Source organism: Podarcis tiliguerta (genome assembly GCF_965153285.1).
Source record: "Podarcis tiliguerta genome assembly, chromosome: Z".
NCBI lineage: Eukaryota > Metazoa > Chordata > Lepidosauria > Squamata > Lacertidae > Podarcis > Podarcis tiliguerta.
The window spans coordinates 15,237,637-15,257,648 of record NC_139553.1 but is presented as its reverse complement, the minus strand read 5'-3'; the positions used below and the strand labels follow the sequence as shown (position 1 = coordinate 15,257,648).

General features: G+C 46.0%; 2 protein-coding genes across 5 annotated transcripts in view; one reads left to right on the top strand and one right to left on the bottom strand.

Annotated features, from left to right (window-relative positions):
* LOC310669686 (uncharacterized protein) overlaps window positions 1–20,012 on the top strand; it is a 151,335-nt gene that overhangs the window by 41,673 nt on the left and 89,650 nt on the right. The window lies entirely within an intron of this gene.
* Window positions 1–20,012, bottom strand: part of FIBCD1 (fibrinogen C domain containing 1) — a 70,192-nt gene that overhangs the window by 24,808 nt on the left and 25,372 nt on the right. For 2 of the 3 annotated variants that reach the window (XM_083423825.1, XM_083423824.1), the window contains 3 exons: window positions 10,865–11,341; window positions 1,980–2,139; window positions 921–1,057 (listed from right to left, as the gene is read on the bottom strand). In XM_083423825.1, the coding sequence (XP_083279951.1) occupies window positions 921–1,057; window positions 1,980–2,139; window positions 10,865–11,341 (774 nt within the window). Of the gene's footprint in view, window positions 1–920; window positions 1,058–1,979; window positions 2,140–10,864; window positions 11,342–13,878; window positions 14,006–20,012 lie in introns of those variants that run through there. The other variant, XM_083423826.1, reaches the window with a different exon arrangement.

Genomic DNA, 20,012 nt, shown 5'->3' with positions numbered 1-20,012 from the left:
GCAAATGCCGTTTGTTCTCCGTTAAGTCCTACCTACTAAAAAAGTAAAAATCGAAATCTCATTCCATCTGTGTCTTTCCCAAAATGTTATTGTTGAATCCAACTAAGTTCTAGTTAGAGTAGACCCAGTGAAATTAATTACAGTGGAATCCAACTCCCTTCAGCCCCAGCCAACATAGCCAACAATCCAGGTTGATGGAAGTTGTTGGCAACATTCATTCACAGCACGCATTTAAAGCATTATGATACCACTTGAGACAGCTGTGCCCTCTCCAAATAATTCTGGGAGCTATAGTTCATTAAGGGTGCTGAGAGTTGTTAGGAGACTCCCTTTTCCCCTCACAGAGCTACAATTTCTAGGGTAGTTTAACAATCTGTGAGGGAGATAGGGGGTTTCCAAACAACTCAGCACTCTTAATGAACTACAGCTCCCAGAATTCCTTGGAGGAAGCCATGACAGTTTAAAGTGCCATCACTGCACTTTAAATGTATGGCATGAATGTGGCTGTCATCTAGCAACAACTGGAAAGGCACAGCATCCTGGTCCCAGCCACAGGGTGCTGAAAGTCTGGAAGCTGAGCTGCTATCCCATTTCCAGCTTAAACCAAAACTGTGCTGATCAGATGCTGTTAAATTGTCCATATCTGAAAGCACCCTCAGCATTTGCCCTGGCACTGACTGGCCCTGTGCTCTTGCTGCAGTGAGGCCCACGGTGCCTCGATGCCCAGAAGGCCCTGCCCATCAACTCACAAAGGATGCCAGCTTCTCTTGTCTCCTCCGTAAGCTCCCAGAATCTGTTCCCCATCATTGCCTCTCTGCTTCAACCTTGACGGAAGGTCACATGCTTTGACCAGCTAAGCCAAGGGGTCTATTACTCAAACCAATGCGTCAAAGAGACTTAAGCAGGCAACAGACCCTTACCGTCCACCCGCCGCCATCCGTCGTCATGTCACAGTAAACCTGGAAGCCTTCAGGGTAGTGAGTGGGGAAGACAGAAAAAACACCGTCCTCTTGTTGTCCGCTTGCATAGATGTCAAAGCAGTCCCGAGGCCGAGAGCCTGCAGTGAAGTGTGGGGCAGAAGAGAGTTGGGGGGAAGAGAAACAAGAGAGGTCTAATTAATAGACTAAATTACAACATCACTGTTTGAGCCCTTGGCTCTGGACTCTCGCCTATTCCAACTGGTTGCTGTCACTAAAAGAGACTTTGTTCTGTTTCCTTCTATGCTCTGGGCAAGTGGAGTTCTGGCAGAACTCTTGTTTCATACAATCATAAAATTGTAGAGTTGGAAGGGACCCAAACAGTCATCTAGTTCAACCCCCTGCAATACAGTTTCTCTCTCTCTCATTTTTAGGGGGTTGATTCGTGCAGAAACAAAGCAGTATGCTACATCTGGGACTGTGTGTTTTTTTGCTCAGAAGATTCATAGCTGAGTGGTAGAGCATCTGCCTTGTGTGCAATTGTTCCCAGATTCAACCCCTGATGTCTCCAGATAGGTCTGGGAAAGAACCCTTGCCTGAAACAGTAGAGAGCTGCTGCCAGTCAGTGTGTAGAGACAATACTGAGCCACATGGATCAATGAGCTGACTCACTATAAGGCAGCTCCCTATGTTCCTACAAAAAACGCAAAATGCACTTCTATCTTACCACTGAGCGCTCACTTGTGCATTTGGGGCTGAATACCCACAATTCCCTGTGAAGAGGGACTGATTGCTAAACCAGTCTGGGAATTTTAGCTCTGTGAAAGCAGTTGGGGATCACCTAACAACTCTCAGCACCTTAACAAGCTACAGTTCCCAGGATTCTTTGGGGGAAGCTATGGCTGTTTAAGTGGCATGAAACTGCTTTAAATGTGAAGTGCAGATGGGGCCCAGGATACATATTTTACATTCTCTAACTTCTTATTTATGGTTGGTGGAGTGTGAATAAATTATATTCATAATTGCCCCAAGAAGGAGAAGAGAAGGAAGCAGATCTCCTACCGTTGGAGCATCCTTTTGGCCGGGCACTCCGAGCTGGAGCCTTCTGGAGGTCAGCTTTGAGCCGAGGTCGGACCGCACTGCGGTCCTTCTGCAAGGTGTCCAGGATGTCGCTGACAGAGCTCACTAGTCTCGCCATGTTGGTCTGGCTCTCTGAGAGCAGCTGTGTGGAAAAAGTCCAAATTCGTTATGACTCAGTTCAGGGGGTTTGCCAACACACCATCCGCAGGCACCAACCTGTCCACTACTAGCTTTAGGACAGCCTGCGAAAGGTCTCAACCAGGGCCAGCCCCAAGGCATTATATTTTATATATTTTTTTTATTTCATAAAACTTGTACACCACTTGATTGTAAAAAAAACAAAAAACTTCTAAGAGGTTTATGAACGATAGAACAGTAAAATCAATTAAAAAAAACTACAACCCTATTTTAAAACATGAAAAAGTTAAACTACTAAAATAGATTCAAATTACTTCAAGTATCTGGGTAGGCTTGTCTAAACAGGAATGTTTTTAGCAGGTGATGAGAAGAGTACAGTGAAGTTGCCTTCTTGATCTCAATAGGCAGGGAGTTCCAAAGTGCAGGTCCTGCCACACTAAGTGATCAAGTTCTTCTTACAAATGCAGAATAGGTATTATGTGGCACTTGCAGTAGTGCCAATTTTGCTGCATGAGGCAAGCCAGACAATGGTACCATCACCACCCTGTCCATGCATCCTGACTAGGTGATATCCCCTATGATCTTAGACACAACCTCTGAATAATGTCTTTTTTTGCTTGGTGCTTTTAAAAGCACTGCTACAGAGTTCAATGGGACTTATGAATGCTTTCCTAGCTGCAAGCCTTACTGAGTTCAAAGGGATTTGCAGCCCAGGCCTACTAAGCGAGGCTTTGCTCTGTTCTACAGCTCCCTCCTCTAAACTGTCCCTTCAACTTCCTGCCCTCATACTCAGGTACTTTCCCTCAGCGGCTGTTCCTTCCAGCCTCTACAATTCTATGATGCTCTGATTCTAATACTTATTTCCATTCTGCCCTGCATTTGTTACACGCAGGACCATTTCGATTCTGCCACAGTTCATCTTCCACCCAAAACCACATTATTAATCTCAGTTGTCCGCTGAGGCAAAATGATATAACTTACATAACTTATGTAAATGAGATTCCTTCCATTTTGGCACCCCATTCATTTCAGTCATTTATGAACTGAAAACAATAACAACAGTGAATACTGATTCTACTCAGTGGATTGATTTCTCTTCTGGGCATGGTGGTGAATAAGCCAGCATCTGCAATTTCCAGCCCCATTTCCAGTTTTGACAGAATCTTCTGACATCCCTAATGGCTCGCTCCTTCCTTCCTTCCTTCCTTCCTTCCTTCCTTCCTTCTTTCTTTCTTTCTCTCCCCTCCCCCCCCCGCCCAAATAGTCTGCCTTTATTAAATTTATATAAGAGAGTTTACATTCAAAAATTAAAGCACAAGATGCTTTTCATTTACGTTGAGAAGGAAAATGTGTCAAGGGAACTGCATTGCATCTTTGCTTTTTATGATATGGAAGAAATACAAATTTAATAACTAATGATTTCTCATCGCCCGTTGGTTTGTCTGGGAGCTAAAGTTGCTGAGCTAATAGGAAAGGTTGCAGATTTTTGCTCTGGCCATTTCTAAAATTAGACTAAGGCAGCAACAGAAAAGCAATCTTGTCATTTCTGTCAAAGTATCAATTGGGTTTTATTTTATTCTAACTCTTCTTCTTCTTTTGTATATAGCACTTTTGGGTATTAATGGTGGTTCATTACATTAGTCCCAATGCTAAGATTTTTTTAATGTAGTGCTCATTTTAGAGTTCAAAACCGTAAGTGGTTTAGGCCCCATAGGTATATCCCTACAGACTCTCCTGGGTGTTAAGATCAGTAGAGGAAAGACATTTTCGTAGTTTCACCTTCCTTAGAAGTTTAGGGTAGTGGCAGGCCTGGAAGAGGACATTCCATTGCAGTAGTCCTTAAGTTGTGAAGTTTCCTCTCTACAGAAGTGGCTCTGGCTTCTTCACTATACAGCTTCTGGCAAATGCTGAAGTCGCACCTCTTTACCCTGACCTATTCCTGAGACTGTAATCTGTTTTTAATCATTTTTAATTCTAAATTGTTGTAACTTGCCCTGGGACCCTGCTGGTAAAGGATGGGTAATCCATTTAATGCTAATGCTAATAATACTGTGCTGGGGTGTGTGTGTGGAATTTTTTTTTATATACATATTGCATTGCTCATTATTGTTTTAGACAAGCCTACCCAGATAAGTAGAATGTTTACATGTGTCTTAATACGTTTTTAGCTTAGTTCTGTTTTTAATTATTATTTGAATGTTTACATAGCAGTTTAAACTGCTTTTAATGTTTTATTCTTTTTGTAAAGTATTCTGAAGGTGGGGTTTTTTAAAATAAAACAATGCCGTGGTAAATGAATCATATGGGGAAGAAAACATTATCATTATCATTATCATTATTGTTATTCCTATGTTAATATCCCAACTTTCCTTCAAGAAGCTCAAGGTAGCATATACAGTTCCTCCCTTTTCCTATTTTATCCTCACAACAACTCTGTGAGGTAGGTTAAGCTGAAATACAGTAATTGGCCCAAGGTCATCCACTGAGCTTCTTGGCTGACTGGGGATTTGAACCCTGGTCTCCCAGGTCCTAGCCCAACACTACAGCATACTGGTTCTCAATATCAGGAGTATGCAATGTAATAGTATGAAATAATTCCCCCCTCCTTTCACAGTGGACCTAGTAATGTATATGGTAACATTTTAAACAAATGCTATCTGGGCCCCCATTGTGGAAGCTTTATCTTATTGAGCTGCAAATTGATTGCATTTCTCTGCCAAAACATCGAGAGTTTTATGTTGCATTCTGCTGTGTTTGTTGATGCTTTTAATGATCATGTATTTTATTCCCTTTGCCCTGTAGACTTGCCCAGGGAACATTGTTGATGGGCAGAAATGTAAATCTTGTCATTAAACAACAAAAACGTGGTTGAAAATTGGGCTGCTATAGGTGATCAACTCTACAAAGCTGACTTCAGCTGCAGTGCATGGGGTAGCAGGCTGTGCACTGCGTAATGGCTTATTGCTTGTACATATGCACATACACTAGAGGCAAGGAGCATTTGCCCATTACTCTTCCTTAAGGGTGGGGAGCTTTTTCTGACTGGTGATTCAGATCTCTATCACCCCCAACCCTGGAGAGCCCAGCTGCTATCAGGTGATACTGAGCTTTGATGCCCCAACTGCCAGGACTTCAAAGCATGGTGAGGAACTGTTTGAAAGCCCTTTTGCAAACAGCCTCACACTGCTATTCAAACTTCTGAAAATCAGGGGTCTAAAGAGCTGTTTGCAAAATGGCTTTCAAACAGCCCTACACTGTGCTTTGACTATATGAGCCTTCTTCTAGCAGGGGAACAGGTGAACTGAGCAGAATTGAAACTTCTGCTCACCAGGTTCAGTCCTTGTGGATGCAGGGGTCTCCTTTGCCAAGGGAATATATTAGTGAAGCAGACTCCAGCAGGATTGAACCTAATTCTCCCACCCATCAGTGATGTCAGAGGATTGGCAGGTGGGCCATGGATTGGGAGAAATGACTTTGTGGGCCAACTTGAACTCCCAGGCAGGGAGGCTAGAGGCTTCCCACCCTAGCAGTACTTGGAGATATGACTTCTGGAGACCTAGGGGAGGCTGCTGAGCTCCACATAAGGACAACTGTAGCAACTCAAACTAAAAAATGTTAACAAGGCATACCCAAAACACCAAAGCCAGGCCCAGAAAATAAAAGTAATGGACATATCATGGCATGGACTAAGAACTTAGAAAATGAGATATCAGAGGAGTAATAAGACTTGCTTTGTTGTTCTTCCCATGTAGGACACTTTGCCTGGGATCCTGCGTTGCCTGAGGAAACTACTGCTGTCTTCAGACTCTGATGAGTGGATCTTGTAGTGACCAGGGATTTCCCTCCAACCAGGTCATCACTATTCTGACCTTCACCCACTAGGAGCCAGAAACTGTGGCATGAGACTTATGTCCTTTAAGATACCTGTGTTTTTTTGTGTGTGTGTGTGTAGTTTCCCAAAGGACTATATAACTCTGGTGTTTGCTCCAGGCTGCTGCTGAGGTAATTTGGCTCTTACATTAGCTGCAGGTTTGCTTTCCATGGTGCTGAAATCATTCCACTGTGGTTTTGCATACCAGCAGAACTACCCAAAGTTCTGAACCTACACCAGAACAGCACCAGCACAGCAGAACTTACACCAGAACAGCACCAGCAAATCACCTTACCCCTGTGCTCTCCTGACCAAGTTGTTGCTTTCCTGGGATGACTAATCATTCGTAAACAAGAACAGCACATGGAAAATATTAAATAGCAATTAGCACTTGGATGCACTCAGGGAACCTTTTCATCTTGGGGGGGTCAGAAGTTTATCTGCCACTAACCCCCATGGGCCATGTTTAACAGACGGGCAGGACAGCCTACCTGTCAGTCATCATCAAGGAATGAACCAGCAAAGCAGTACCCAACAGGATCGTACACTTTATTCATAAGCTGATGAGCAGAAAGTTAGGTTCTGCTGGCTGTGGGGGTCAGCTGATGGGCAGTTGGATGTGCTTAGGGGGGAAATGGCCTTGCAGACCCCTTGCAGAGCCAAGATTGGCCCACTGGCCACAGATTCCCTACCCATGGACTAAGCTGGTGCCATTTCATTGTTAGTGTGCTGCCAAAGCTTCCTGTGGCTGTAGGGGGGGTATGTGTATTGCATGGGGGCTCACAATACTCACAACAGCATTAAAAACAACATTGCAATCGCTATACATAGTATCAAACACAGTAGCATATAATTAAAGCAAACAATAACTAATTCATCAAAGTAATTGAAACAATTCAGTGAGGCTTGCTGAACTCTTGAGTTCAAAAAATATGGATCCCTTGGCAGAAGTGATGGGTGGTTTTTAAAAGCAGATTTTCCAACATCACAATTTTCCATTAAACACCCTACACGGGGGTGGAGGGGGGTGGGGGTGAAAATGCGAACAGCTTTTCTCCTTGCTCGCACCTTTTATCAGACTTCTCCATAAGAGTCAGCAGTTCTTATCTAATATACAGTGATGATTCATTGAGGAATTGCCTTACTTCAGCAAGAAACAGGTGCAAAACCAGGAGAGTTTATAAAGGTTTTTACAAGGATGTGATGATGATGTCTTACCTAACTGAAGATGCAGGTGAAGAGGAGGATTTAGAACTACAGGAAACTGGTTCACACTGAATCAGGCCATTGGTCTATCAAACTCAGTACTGTCCACGCTGACTAGCAGTGGCTCTCCAGGGCTTCTGGCAGAGAGTCTCTCCCTGACCTACCTGGCAATACCATTGGGGATTGAAACTGGGGCCTTCTGCAGGCAAAGCAGGTGCTCTACCACTGCGCCTTCACTCCTAAGAATATAGGAAGCTGCCTCCTTAGTCCAAGTTGGGGCATTTAGCTCAATATTGTCCACACTGACTGCAGTGGCTCTCCAGGATTCCAGACAGGTGTCCTTCTGGACCTACCTGGAGATGTTGGGGACTGAAGGGACCTCTTGCGTGCAAAGCATGTGCTTTTCCTGAACATAAGAAGAGCCCTGCAGGATCAGGCCAATGACCCACCTAGTCCTGTTCTTCCTCAGTGGCCAACCAGATGCCAACTATAGGAAACCTAAACACAAAGCACCCTTCCTTCCTGCAGTTTCCAGCAATTAGTATTCAGAAGCATTAATGGCTTCCAAATATGGAGGTAGATCACAGACACGTTCAGAGGCATCCTTGTTGCCCTAGCCGAGTCTCAAGGTTTATGGGACTGAACCCCTTCCCCCTGCCCAGACAATTAAACCTCACTTGAATGCAGAGTTGAAATGGTCAGCCATTTTGTTTCCAGGTGATGCACTTTCCCTTTCACTACAGGGATGTAATGGCTGTTCTTTCCACCACCCCCTCTAACCTTGCCTTAGGCATCAGCACTGAATTTGCAGAAGCCTCCTTTGATGACTTCAATCAAAATGCAACAGAGTTCACTGAGGTAAGCCAACATCCTCAGGGCTCACCAGCATTTAGCTACCTGTCTGGCAAATGAGCTCTCAAACGCTACGTGCAAAACATGTACAGGCTCCCCTCCCCTGCCTTCTGTAACCTTCCCAGTTTTCCTCCTATGAAAAGCTGTGGCTGCAACTTTCCTCCTCCTCCTAATTAATTAATTAGATTTTTATACCGCCCTCTATCCATAGATCTCAGGGCAGTTCTGTGGCATCCCAGACCAGTGTTGCGGTTGTAAATTTGGAAGTGCATAAACTCATTGTGAGAGCCCCTATACAGCCACATCACCAAGGAAAGTCTGTCAGGGGCAAAGGGCCACATTCCCTTTGGGGGCAACCTTCTGGGGGCCACATGCCTGTGGTGGGTGGGGTCAGAGCCAAAAGTGGGCTGAGCAATTTGGCTGGTAGCCTAGTTTCTACCCGAACAATTATCTTCTATATGTTTTTGGCTTTTTGTATTTAATCGGTGGTGTTTTAACTTGTATAAGCTGCCTTGAGTCTTGGTCTTGGAAAAAGGTGGGATATAAGTAAATATTGTTGCATGCCACCCCAATCTCTGAGAGGTGCGAGATTCCAGGGGCTCCAGGCACTTACCCAGGGTCCGGTGTCCTCGGAATGAGGGACAGCAGAGACGGTGGTGTCACAGAATCACAGAATCGTAGAGTTGGAAGGGACCACGAGGATCATCTAGTCCCACCACCTGTAATTCAGGAATCTTTTTGCCCAAACATGGGACTCGAACCCACAACCCTGAGATTAAGAGTCTAATGCTCTACCAACTGAGCTAACCCAGGTTGACAACGTGTTATATGGTTTATTTAGATCTATATACTGTACAACCTGAGCCTGTGTTGGAGGGGCTCACAGGATTCACCCTCCCCCCCCCATTGGGTCTTGATTCTCCCATGGCCTCAGCACTGGATTCAAGCAGAGATCAGGCATAGCTCTTTCTCTCACCTGCCCAGCCTGCCTCCAGCTTCTAGCTTCTAGCTCACACAACTCTGGTCTTTGTCTTTCTAACTGCCAGACAGTTTCTAACTACCCTGCCCATTTGTCTTCTGGCACAGAGCCACCAAGAAACTTGCCTGGCTACTCCAGCAATTGATCCTTATTGTATCCAGGAATTAGAAGGGACTGTATACAGGTACACAGCCTATCTCCCCAATTCTCAACACTATAATAAATGCAACTGCCACCACCACAACAACACATCCTTATCTATCCTCCACCCAGACAAGCAGGAGTCTTGAGCAAAGTTCAAGGACACATCCCAGGCAGGCAGAAACCCTCAAGAAGGATGCAAAGCAGAACTGGTAAGGGCTGTGGTCCTGGGAAAAGTTCTGAGAGCTAGGCAGTTAGCTAGAGAGCTATAGGGCAGCATCCAGCCCCCAATCCTGAGGGTCCCCATCCTAGTCACAGCTCTGAGAAGAGTTCAGCAATGCAGACCACTGTGTGATCCATTATAGCCGGTGAGATACAGTGGCCAGAGTGTCCTACTAGGACCTAGGAAACCAGGGTTCAAATGTGCACTCCCCCATGAAGCTTGCTGAGTGACTTTGGGCAAGTCCCCCGCCTCTCAGTTTAAAATATCCCATTGGGTTGTCATGAGGCTGAGAACTATGTACTGGTAAGTCACCTTGAGCTCCTTGGAGAAAAAGGTGGGATACAATAAAGAGATTATAAGTAAATGCTTATACATGCATGTATCAAAAAGGAGCAGCACACAGAATGAACAAGTCCTTTGCATTGGGAGTAAGCGCCATTGAACTCAGTGGCTGGTTCCAAGGGGACTGGTGGAGAAGAATACAGGGAGCCCAACAGTAGGTGCTTCCTGTGCCAATGACAGGTAGAGCCACACCCTGATTGGTTGTATGCATGAAGATGGTCAGGTAGGGGGTGGCCAATGGGAGACTAAGGTTGGTGGGGCAGCAACCTCTATATGACCTAATCTCCACCATTTGCAACCACGACTGTTTTTATAGAGGCTATGGAATGCTCCTTCCTGCCTTCTTCTGTTCTTTCTGTAATTAAAACACACTTCCTGAAAACCCGTTAAGAGAGTTAGCATCCTGTAAACCAAGGAGCCTGGGTAAGTAATGGTGTATATTCAGGGGGAGATAGTAAATGTTTTGACATCTGTTTCTAAAATAATAATTAAAAAACCAAAAGTTTGCACTGCACCTAACTGCAACAGACCTTAACATTTTCCACATAATTTGATTTTGGTTTATTACACGGATGGAAGTGACTTAAATAAAATATTTTAAAACCCTCCAATCTAGAGGACAGTCTGCAGTTCACGAAAATCTCTGGTCAGCTACTATTTTATTTATTTAGACTGAGATGATTTTTTTAAAAGAGACTCCACATTTTTAATTGATTGAGGGCCAAGGGGTCAGCAGCAATGGAACACAGGAAGCTGCTTTATCCTGAGTCAGGCCATTGGTTCATCCAATTCAGTACTGTCAACACTGGCTGACAGTGATTCTCCAGGGTTTCAAGCAGGAGTTCTTCCAAAAACTAACCTTTCCCCCTGAAAGTAAAGATGCTGGACCTCTGGCTATGACCCTTCAAATGGCTTTAACTTGCTTCTGGAACACAAGCCAAAAGTTATTGGGGATGGGGGGGGGCACACTGCAGTTCTGCAACCTGCCTGTCCATAACATATGAAAATCATCTCAATCTATATTGGTCCCTAACTTATACTTTGCATGATTTGTGTGTTTACGGGGCAAGTGTTCACAGGAGCTAGCCTCTTGCCCCTCCGCTCCCATCCATCACCTGTATGAGACGGCCTTGCTCATTCTGCAGAGCGTTCAGCTCCTGCCCCATGGTGCTGTGCCCTTTCTTCAGACCGTCACAGTCTGCCCTCAGCTGGGTGGCATGGCTGAGAACTTTGGACACCTCATCCGACAGGCCCACCAGCAATGCCCTCTCCTGCCCCTTCGATGACTTCGTCTCGGCATCAAGATCTGTCACAGCCCTCAGGACAGACGACTGGAGGCCCTCCAGGCGGGTGAAACCGGTGCCCTGATCCGGGCAATTGGGGTCGATGAATATGTTGACACGAGAGCCATCAGCTTTCTCGATGGTGACCAAGGCGTTGGCTTCATCGGGATTGGTGCTGATGATGGGTGGGGATTCCGTGACAGGCGTGTGGTAGTGGTTCATGAAGAGGATGGCACCAGTGACAGTGACGGCAAGGAGAACTGCCACAGACAGGAGGACGGTGCAGAGGATATAACCACAGCTCATTCTCTAGAAAACAGAAGCAGAGAGAAGGTTATGGCCACTTTGTGAGCCAACATAGCAATGGCAAGGGATGGGTAGGGATTGGGAAGTGAGGGGAGAGAAAGGCAGTTCATGTCAGGGACCAGAAGCTGGGTTCCTCTTCATTTTATTTATTTTTTCAACAATCTGTTGCTTTTTTAATTATATGGCTACTAGCCACTGTGACTATGCTCGTCCTCCATGATGGGAGGCGGTTATGCTTCTGAATAATAGTTGCTGGAAACCGTAAGAGGGGAGAGGGCTCTTGTGGTCAGGTCCTACCGTTGGGCTCCTCATTCAAGCAACTGGTCAGCCACTGTTAGAAGAGGACGCTGTACTAGGTGGGCCTTTGGTTTGATCCAGTGGGACTTTCTAATATTCTTACTCATCCTTCATATCTTGTTCACTCTCTCGCCATCCATTTACAAGGTGCAGGGACAGCCACCAACTTCAATAGCTTTTGAAATAGGCTAGACAAATTTATGGAGGTTATCAACAGCTACCATTCATGATGGCTATGTTATCTCTCCTCTGTCAGAGGCAGTATACTGGGAATCACAAGTGCAGAGAGTTGCTGTTGCACTTAGGACTTGCTTATGGGCTTCCCCCCACAGTTGGCCTCTGTGAGAAGAGGATGCTGGGCTAGATGACCCATTGGCCTGATCCAGCAGGCTCTTCTAGTGTTCTTATATACCATTTGAAACGGTTCTTTTTAATCTCAAATGGGTTCACAAGAAAGAATAAAACAATGCAATTTTGAGTTTGAAATAGTTAAAAACAACTGTTTAAAGCATTAAGAAAAATAATTAAGATGGTAAGCTGACAACCACATTGAAACACATATCAATGTTCTCTGTGCCTAAGCAGAAATGTTTTTAGGAGGCACAGTGAAGACACCTGCCAAATGTCAATTGGCAGGGAATTCCAAGGTGTCAGTGTTTCATCAGGTGATGGAGGCAAGGACTGTGAACCTGAAGGAAAAGGTGATGCAAGGCCAACCCCAGAGGCATTGCTACCAGATGAATCTGTGGGGCCAATACCCCCCCCCCCCCGGCCAGAGGATCTGTGCAAAAACGTGGGAGATCTGAGCCTCCCTCAGATGACATCAGAGTCTCATCTCCCTCCCATTTAGGGTATGCTGCCAGAGGTGTGGTAGTCTGTGGACACAGCAGGTCAAAGGCCCATTACTTTTTCTGCAGATGGGTCCCAGCAGGGTCTGTTGTCTCCAGCATCCTAGAACTGCCCCATCAGCATGAAAGGAAAGCTCCTTAGCCACTATGAAAAAGCCTCCTCTGGTTGGAGCCCAACCAGAGTGAAAGAAGGTGAGGCAGCCACTGATGATGTTCTCCTAGGGTCCCTCTGGAGAAGATACACTGGAAGGACACCAAGGAGTTGTTGTTCTGTCTGCTCCAAAGCTAAGCCTTTAGGAACACTGACAGCCAGAGGCATAGCGGGGGGGCAGGGGGGGCACATCATTGGGGTGGCACTTACCATAGGCTGGGGCCTGCAGCAGGCCCAAGCCACACATCTCTCTTGGGAGTGACACAGTGGCTCGGGTGCCTACAGGCTCTGCATTGCCTGAAACAGCAGCATGGAGCTTGCGTCTGCCCATCACCTACCCCTCAGCCGCCATACAGCTGAGGCAGAGGCAGTGGGTGGACTCTTTGGAGGCTCTGGATAGCGTGCCCTGCCCCGGCTCACCCCACCACTGGGCGCAGGCTGCACACTGCCCTGGGTGCCTATGGAGCTTGCTACACCACTGCTGACAGCACAGGGGGCTTCCATTTCAATAGAATGGGGTACAAGTTCTGTTATATATGCTCAAGGAGAATCCTGCTTCGCAGGGGGTTGGACTCGATGGCCCTTGTGGTCTCTTCCAACTCTATGATTCTATGATTCTACAACCTAAGTCACTCCAAAAAAGGATGCTGGAGCATTCCAAATCATTTGACCATGTATGTGAACAGACAATAGTATATGTAGCTGAAGGGCAACACAGATAGATTGGCACTGAGTGTTGCAGTGCACCCTTAATTAGAATTATTGCATGATTATTATTGTCTAATGGCTGTGACTGCCATGAAAGGACCCTGTGCCTCTGAACTGGTCACTACACCACCGGTTAGTTGCAATGCTCCACGACCCCCAAGCCCACTGATATCCCCCAGGATATCTCAACCCACTGGGATTTCAGAAAGTTTCTTCTTTGTTTAAGCAATCCTTACTCCGTTGCCCAAGGGTCGTGTTGAAGGGCACTTTCAAAATAAGAATATAAGCACTTGCTGAGTGCCTTTCAAGGGTACAAAAAGTACTCGAGATATATAGCCTCAATAAACCTTTGTAACAGCCGATATGTCCCCGTACTGTAGTTGCCAGTGTGTGTGTGTGTGTGTGTGTGTGTGTGTGTTGAAGCCGGAGGAAAATAATAGCTTGTCTAAAGTAGGGTTGTCACCTTTGGTTGGGCAAAAGGACAGGTCGGGGGTGGTGGGAACAGCGGAGGGAGAGACGGACAAAAATTACTTTACCTGGTGCAGAAATGACTTCAAAGCAATCCAATACAATCCGCCGCCCCCCTACTCTCCACCAGAGCCTTGCAAAAACCCTCTCATGCTCTCTGACCCACCCTATTCACTCTGTCTGCAAAAAACTCCTGCACTGCAGCTGGTCCCTCTAAACCCACTCTCCGACCCACCCACAGCCACCCCTGCTAGCACAAAACCTGAGACTCCACCATAGAAGGCCTGTGCACTGCAACTCCTCCCCCCCCCCACTCTCTGCAAGCCACCCTCTGCCCATGCAAAAACTCTCTTTCAAATTCCTCCTCTCAGCTCTATCCCACCCTCTGCCCATGTCCCTCAGGCTCTCACCCTCGGCTGTCCTCCTCACAGACCCACCCTTTCCTGCACAAACTCTTTGCTCGGGCTCTCCCTGTTAAAATTCATATTGTTTGTTTTTGCCCAGTTCTCTAATCTGTCAAGGTCGTTTTGAAGTGTGATCCTGTCCTCTGGGGTGTTAGCCACCCCTCCCAGTTTGGTGTCATCTGCAAATTTGATCAGGATGCCCTTGAGTCCATCATCCAAGTCGTTGATAAAGATGTTGAATAAGACCGGGCTCAAGACAGAACCCTGTGGCACCCCACTAGTCACTCTTCTCCAGGATGAAGAGGAACCATTGATGAGCAACCTTTGGGTTCGGTCAGTCAGCCAGTTACAAATCCACTGAGTGGTAGCATAGTCAAGACCGCATTTTACCAGCTTCTTTACAAGAATATCATGGTGGAGTCTCCTTCTTTGGAGGTTTTTAAGCAGAGGCTTGACAACCATATGTAAGGAGTGCTCTGATGGTGTTTCCTGCTTGGCAGGGGGTTGGACTCGATGGCCCTTGCGGTCTCTTCCAACTCTATGATTCTATGATTCTATGATTCTCTCGTTCTCCTCCTCCCACTGGACCAACCCTCTACCACGCAGTTGGAGGAGGAGTCCAGACTGCTTGAAGTCCAAACAGGACAGGGGCCACTTTTCTCCAAAAAAAGAAAAAAAGAATGATCATGCTTTTCTAGGGACAGGGATTGTGACCCAAGGTTGCCCAGTGAGCTTCATGACTGATTTAAACCACTGTCTGACATTCACAGACCAACATTCAAACCACTATACCACACTGCTCCAGTATAATTAAGGTTATTAATTATTTAATATACTTATTCCATAAATTTCTACACCACTTGATTGTGTTTTCTTTTGTTGTTTAAAAACACATGCACACTCAAATCAGTTATTCTTAGCATTAATGTGGTGCTCTATCCAGTGTTTCTCCTACTCAGCGTAGTAATGGGCATGCCTATCGTAAATCCATTAATGTCAATAGGTCTACTCTGATGAGAACTTAGTTGGATGCATCTGTATTATATTATTATTATTATTATTATTATTATTATTATTCATGTTATTCACCTCCCCTATCCTAAGATACCTGGCTGATCATACAGAGCGGGGGTCGTTCTCTGAAGGTGAACAGATAAATGTTCACTCCTCAGAGACATCTTTCTACCAGGCAGTTAGTTAGACAGAAGGGCGCAGTTGATATACGGCTCGCTTGGGTGCCTGCTCTATGAAATAATAACGACGGAGGGGTCACGGAACAGATGCGCTTCTGCGGTTGGATTCGTTTTTATTTAGTGCGACAATAAGCAGTCCCCGCTTCCAGCAGGGCCAAATGGCGAGACCTGGTTCCGGTCAGGAATTCCTTCCACCGTGACTCTGGAGTCACCCCAGCGCCTCGCCTACCGAAGAGGTTGACGGACCTCATGACTCTTTAATGAGTCTGGCGGTTTGCAGTGAGAAAACATCTCATTGCTGCATGAATCATGAATCTCTTTCGTTAATAAAAAAGCAAGGAGATGGGACAGGGAGAGAGGGGAGGTGAAGGCAGGGGCAGTGTTTTTAGAGCAGGGAGTCTTATTTGGAAATGGCCCAGGGCACCAATTCCTTTCCAGAGCCACGCTCTCCGAGGTGTGCGGTTGATTCTGCAAAGTTTGCAGCAAAAGGATTCTGGTTGGGGATAGCTCTGACCTTTGGGACCTTGTAATGTCTCGTTGCTAATAATAACCCCTCCCCCCAAAAAAAACCCAGCCTGCCTGGAGCATTTTTGCACTTCTCCCCCTAAAGTTTCCATTTTCTTTTAATAATAAATGCTACAAATGAACAGACAGATCATGGTGAAAACTCACGCAGAATCCAAAAGATCAGAGTGGTTTCTGATGCCAGTCCCCCTCAAGAGTAGACCTGCTGAAATTTATGGATCTAAATTAGCCATTTCTGATAACTTCAGTGGGTCTACTCTGAGCAAGACTAGCATTGGATGCAACCCATTATTTCCAGTGCAGTTTCACATGTGCTCGTTCACAAGTCCATCATGTTTCTACAAAGATTTTTGTGGAAGATGGAGTTCGTGCAGAATGCTGCAGCATGACTGCTGACAGGAGTGAAGCTGTGTGAGCATATAACACTTGTGCTCAGAGATCTGCACTGGTTGCCTATCTGCTACTAGGCCAAGTTCAATGTGTTTGCCTGTGAGATCTCGCCTTACCCCATATCCGCATAATAATAATAATAATAATAATAATAATAATAATTTATTATTTACACCCTGCCCATCTGGCTGGATTTTCCCAGTCACTCTGGACGGCTTCCAACCAAATATTAAAAACAATACAGCATCAAACATTAAAAACTTCCCTAAACAGGGCCGCCTTCAGTTGTCTATTAAAAGTAAAATAGTTGCTTACTGCCTTGACATCTGCTGGGAGGGCGTTCCACAGAGCAGGCGCCACTACCGAGAAGGCCCTCTGCCTGGTTCCCTGTAACCTCACTTCTCGCAGCCTGGGAAGAGCCAGAAGGCCCTCAGTGCTGGACCTCAGTGTCCGGGCTGGACGATAGGGGGGGGGTGGAGACGCTCCTTCACGTATACAGGACCAAGGCCATTTAGGACTTTAAAGGTCAGCACCAACACTTTGAATTGTGCTCGGAAACGTACGGGGAGCCAATGAAGATCTTGTTGTTTTAGTGTTTATAATATTAACTTGTAAGATATGGATTTGTTTGTTTTTTTGTTTTGTTTTGTCTTTTTTAGTTTTCGAATGTTGTTTTTTGTGTGTTGTGTATTGTTATCTTTTTATATCTTTCGTGTTGTTGTTATGTGGAAAATACTAATAAAATTCCAAAAAAAAAAAAAAAAAAAAGGTCTTTCAGGATCGGTGTTATATGGTCTCGGCAACCACACCCAGTCACCAGTCTAGCTGCTGCATTCTGGATTAATTGCAGTTTCCGAGTCACCTTCAAAGGTAGCCCCACGTAGAGTGCATTACAGTAGTCCAAGCGGGAGATAACTAGATAAAGCATGCACCACTCTGGCAAAACAGTCTGCGGGCAGGTAGGGTCTCAGCCTGCATACCAGGTGGAGCTGGTAAACAGCTGCCCTGGACACAAAATTAACCTGTGCCTCCATGGACAGCTGTGAGTCCAAAATGACTCCCAGGCTGCGCACCTGGTCCTTCAGGGGCACAGTTACCCCATTCAGGACCAGGGAATCCTCCACACCTGCCCGCCTCCTGTCCCCCAAAAACAGTACTTCTGTCTTGTCAGGATTCAACCTCAATCTGTTAGCCACCATCCATCTCCAACTGCCTCCAGACACTCACACAGGACCTTCATGGCCTTCACTGGTTTTGATTTAAAAGAGAGGTAGAGCTGGGTATCATCTGCATATTGATGAACACACAACCCAAACCCCCTGATGATCTCTCCCAGCGGCTTCATGTAGATGTTAAAAAGCATGGGGGAGAGGATGGAACCCTGAGGCACCCCACAAGTGAGAGCCCAGGGGTCTGAACACTCATCCGCCATCACTACTTTCTGGACACGGCCCAGGAGAAAGTAGCAGAACCACTGTATAACAGTGCCCCCAGCTCCCAACCCTTCAAGACGGTCCAGAAGGATGTTATGGTCCATGGTATCAAACGCCGCTGAGAGATCCAGCAGAACTAAGAAACAGCTCTCACCTTTGTCCCTAGCCTGCCGGAGATCATCGACCAGCACAACCAAGGCAGTTTCAGTCCCATGGTGAGGCCTGAATTCTGACTGGAAGGGATCCAAATGGTCCACATCCTCCAGGCATGCTTGGAATTGTTCAGCAACCACCCGCTTAATCACCTTGCCCAAGAATGGAAGATTTGAGACTGGGTGATAGTTGGCCATATCAGCCAGGTCTAAAGATGTTTTTTTAAGAAGAGTTTTAATGACCGCCTCTTTCAGTGGGCCTGGGAAGGCTCCCTCACAGAGGGAAGCATTCGCCACCCCACAGAGCCCATCACCCAGCCCTTCCCGGGTCGCTTTTATCAGCCAGAATGGACAAGGATCAAGAAGACAGGTGGTAGGTTTCACTTGTCCAAGCAGCCTGTCCACATCCTCGGGGGTAACAGGTTGAAATTGATCCCATATAACAGGACTAGACAGGACTCCAGCACTCTCCCGCCCCGGCCCTGCTCCCACAGTGGAGTCTACCTCCTTCCTAATCTGAGCGACTTTATCTGCAAAAAAAAATATTGCAAAAACATTGCAGGAGATCTTGGGGTCCCTACCAGGCCCCGATGGCTGCTTTGTTTTGTAGACCTGGCAATGTTACAGGTGCCACATAATACCAGTTCTGCATTTGTAAGAAATTGATCCTTCAATTTGACAGCACCTACACTTTGGAACTCCCTGCCTACTGACTTCAGGCAGATGCCTTCATTGTACTTTTTTTAGCACCTGCTAAAAAAGTTATTGCTTAGACATGCCTAACCAGACATGTAGAATGCTGGTCTATATTTTTATTTGTTTTTAGTTTATTTCTGATTTTGTTTCTTGGGATGTTTTAAATAGTTGTTTTTTTACCAATAATTTTATTGTTTTATTCTCTTTGAAAACCTGTGTGTGTGTGTGTGTGTGTGTGTGTGTGTAAAAACCCAAGCAATGTATAAATTTATAGAATGGATAAATAAGTTAAACCAGTTTACAGTACTTGTGAGATTCTCTTAACCCATATATACCCATTCCACGAGGGCTACTAACCATGATTTATCAAGATTTATCAAGGCTACTCGCCATGATGGTTGTGTTCTGCCTGCACAGTTGGAGGCAGCAGTGCTTCTGAATGCCAGTGCTTCTGAATGAGAGGGCTCATGCACTCAAATCCTGCTTGCAGGTTTCCCACAGGCATTAGCCAGCAGGAGAACAGGATTCTGGACCAGATGGGCCCCCTTTGGCCTAATCCAGCAGGCTTTCTTCCATTCTTATGTTCTTATGACCGCTGTGATCTGCAGAACTGGATCATGATATAACCCAGATTGAGTACCTCTGAAGGAGCCGGACCAGAGGTTTGTATCTGCAATGAGCTGATGCTTGAACACCAGTGTGCAATTTTGTAGTGGTTACTTTGGATGCCGGAGAAACAGAAAGAAGCTTAGCAGAGCAGGCTAGTGTACTAAAGCTTGCTGGACTCTGGGGGCCTGTCCTGATTTTGCCTTTGCTGGATGCTGCATCTATTTCTTCCACTTATTTTCAACCACTTATTACAAAGGCCTCCTAAGTCTCCAGTGCTGTGCTCCATGAGCACAATCCTCTTAAATCACACTCCTTTGTTCACTTGCTTCTTATGGAGACTCCTGATGATGCCTTGTCAAACTGTTGTGCTCTGGTGTAGAAATTTGGTGGTGGTGGTGGGATGTTCTCTTGATATTTTTCAGGGCTGATCCGCTGTAATCTATATTCTTTTTTGGGCATGGGGGCATGTGCAATCCAATCCAATTTGCATCCAGTAAAGCCAGCCCAAGAGGTGGGGAATCTCTTTAGGCCCGAGGGCCACATTCCCTCCTGGGCAGCCTTCCAGGGGCCATATGCCAGTGGTGGGCAGAGCCAGAGGAAAAGGTGGGCAGAGAAAGAAATGTAAAATTTACAGTAGATTGGCTTCTACATTCACAAAGCCCTCTCTATCCTCCATCCAGTCAACCACGTGGCATTATCAGAGTTTAAGGTCATAGTCCAACCAATCAAAAAACACTCAAGCAGATCAAAAAGGAAGGCCAGTGAGGGGTGTGGCCTGAGGAGAGTTCCAAGGGCCAGGC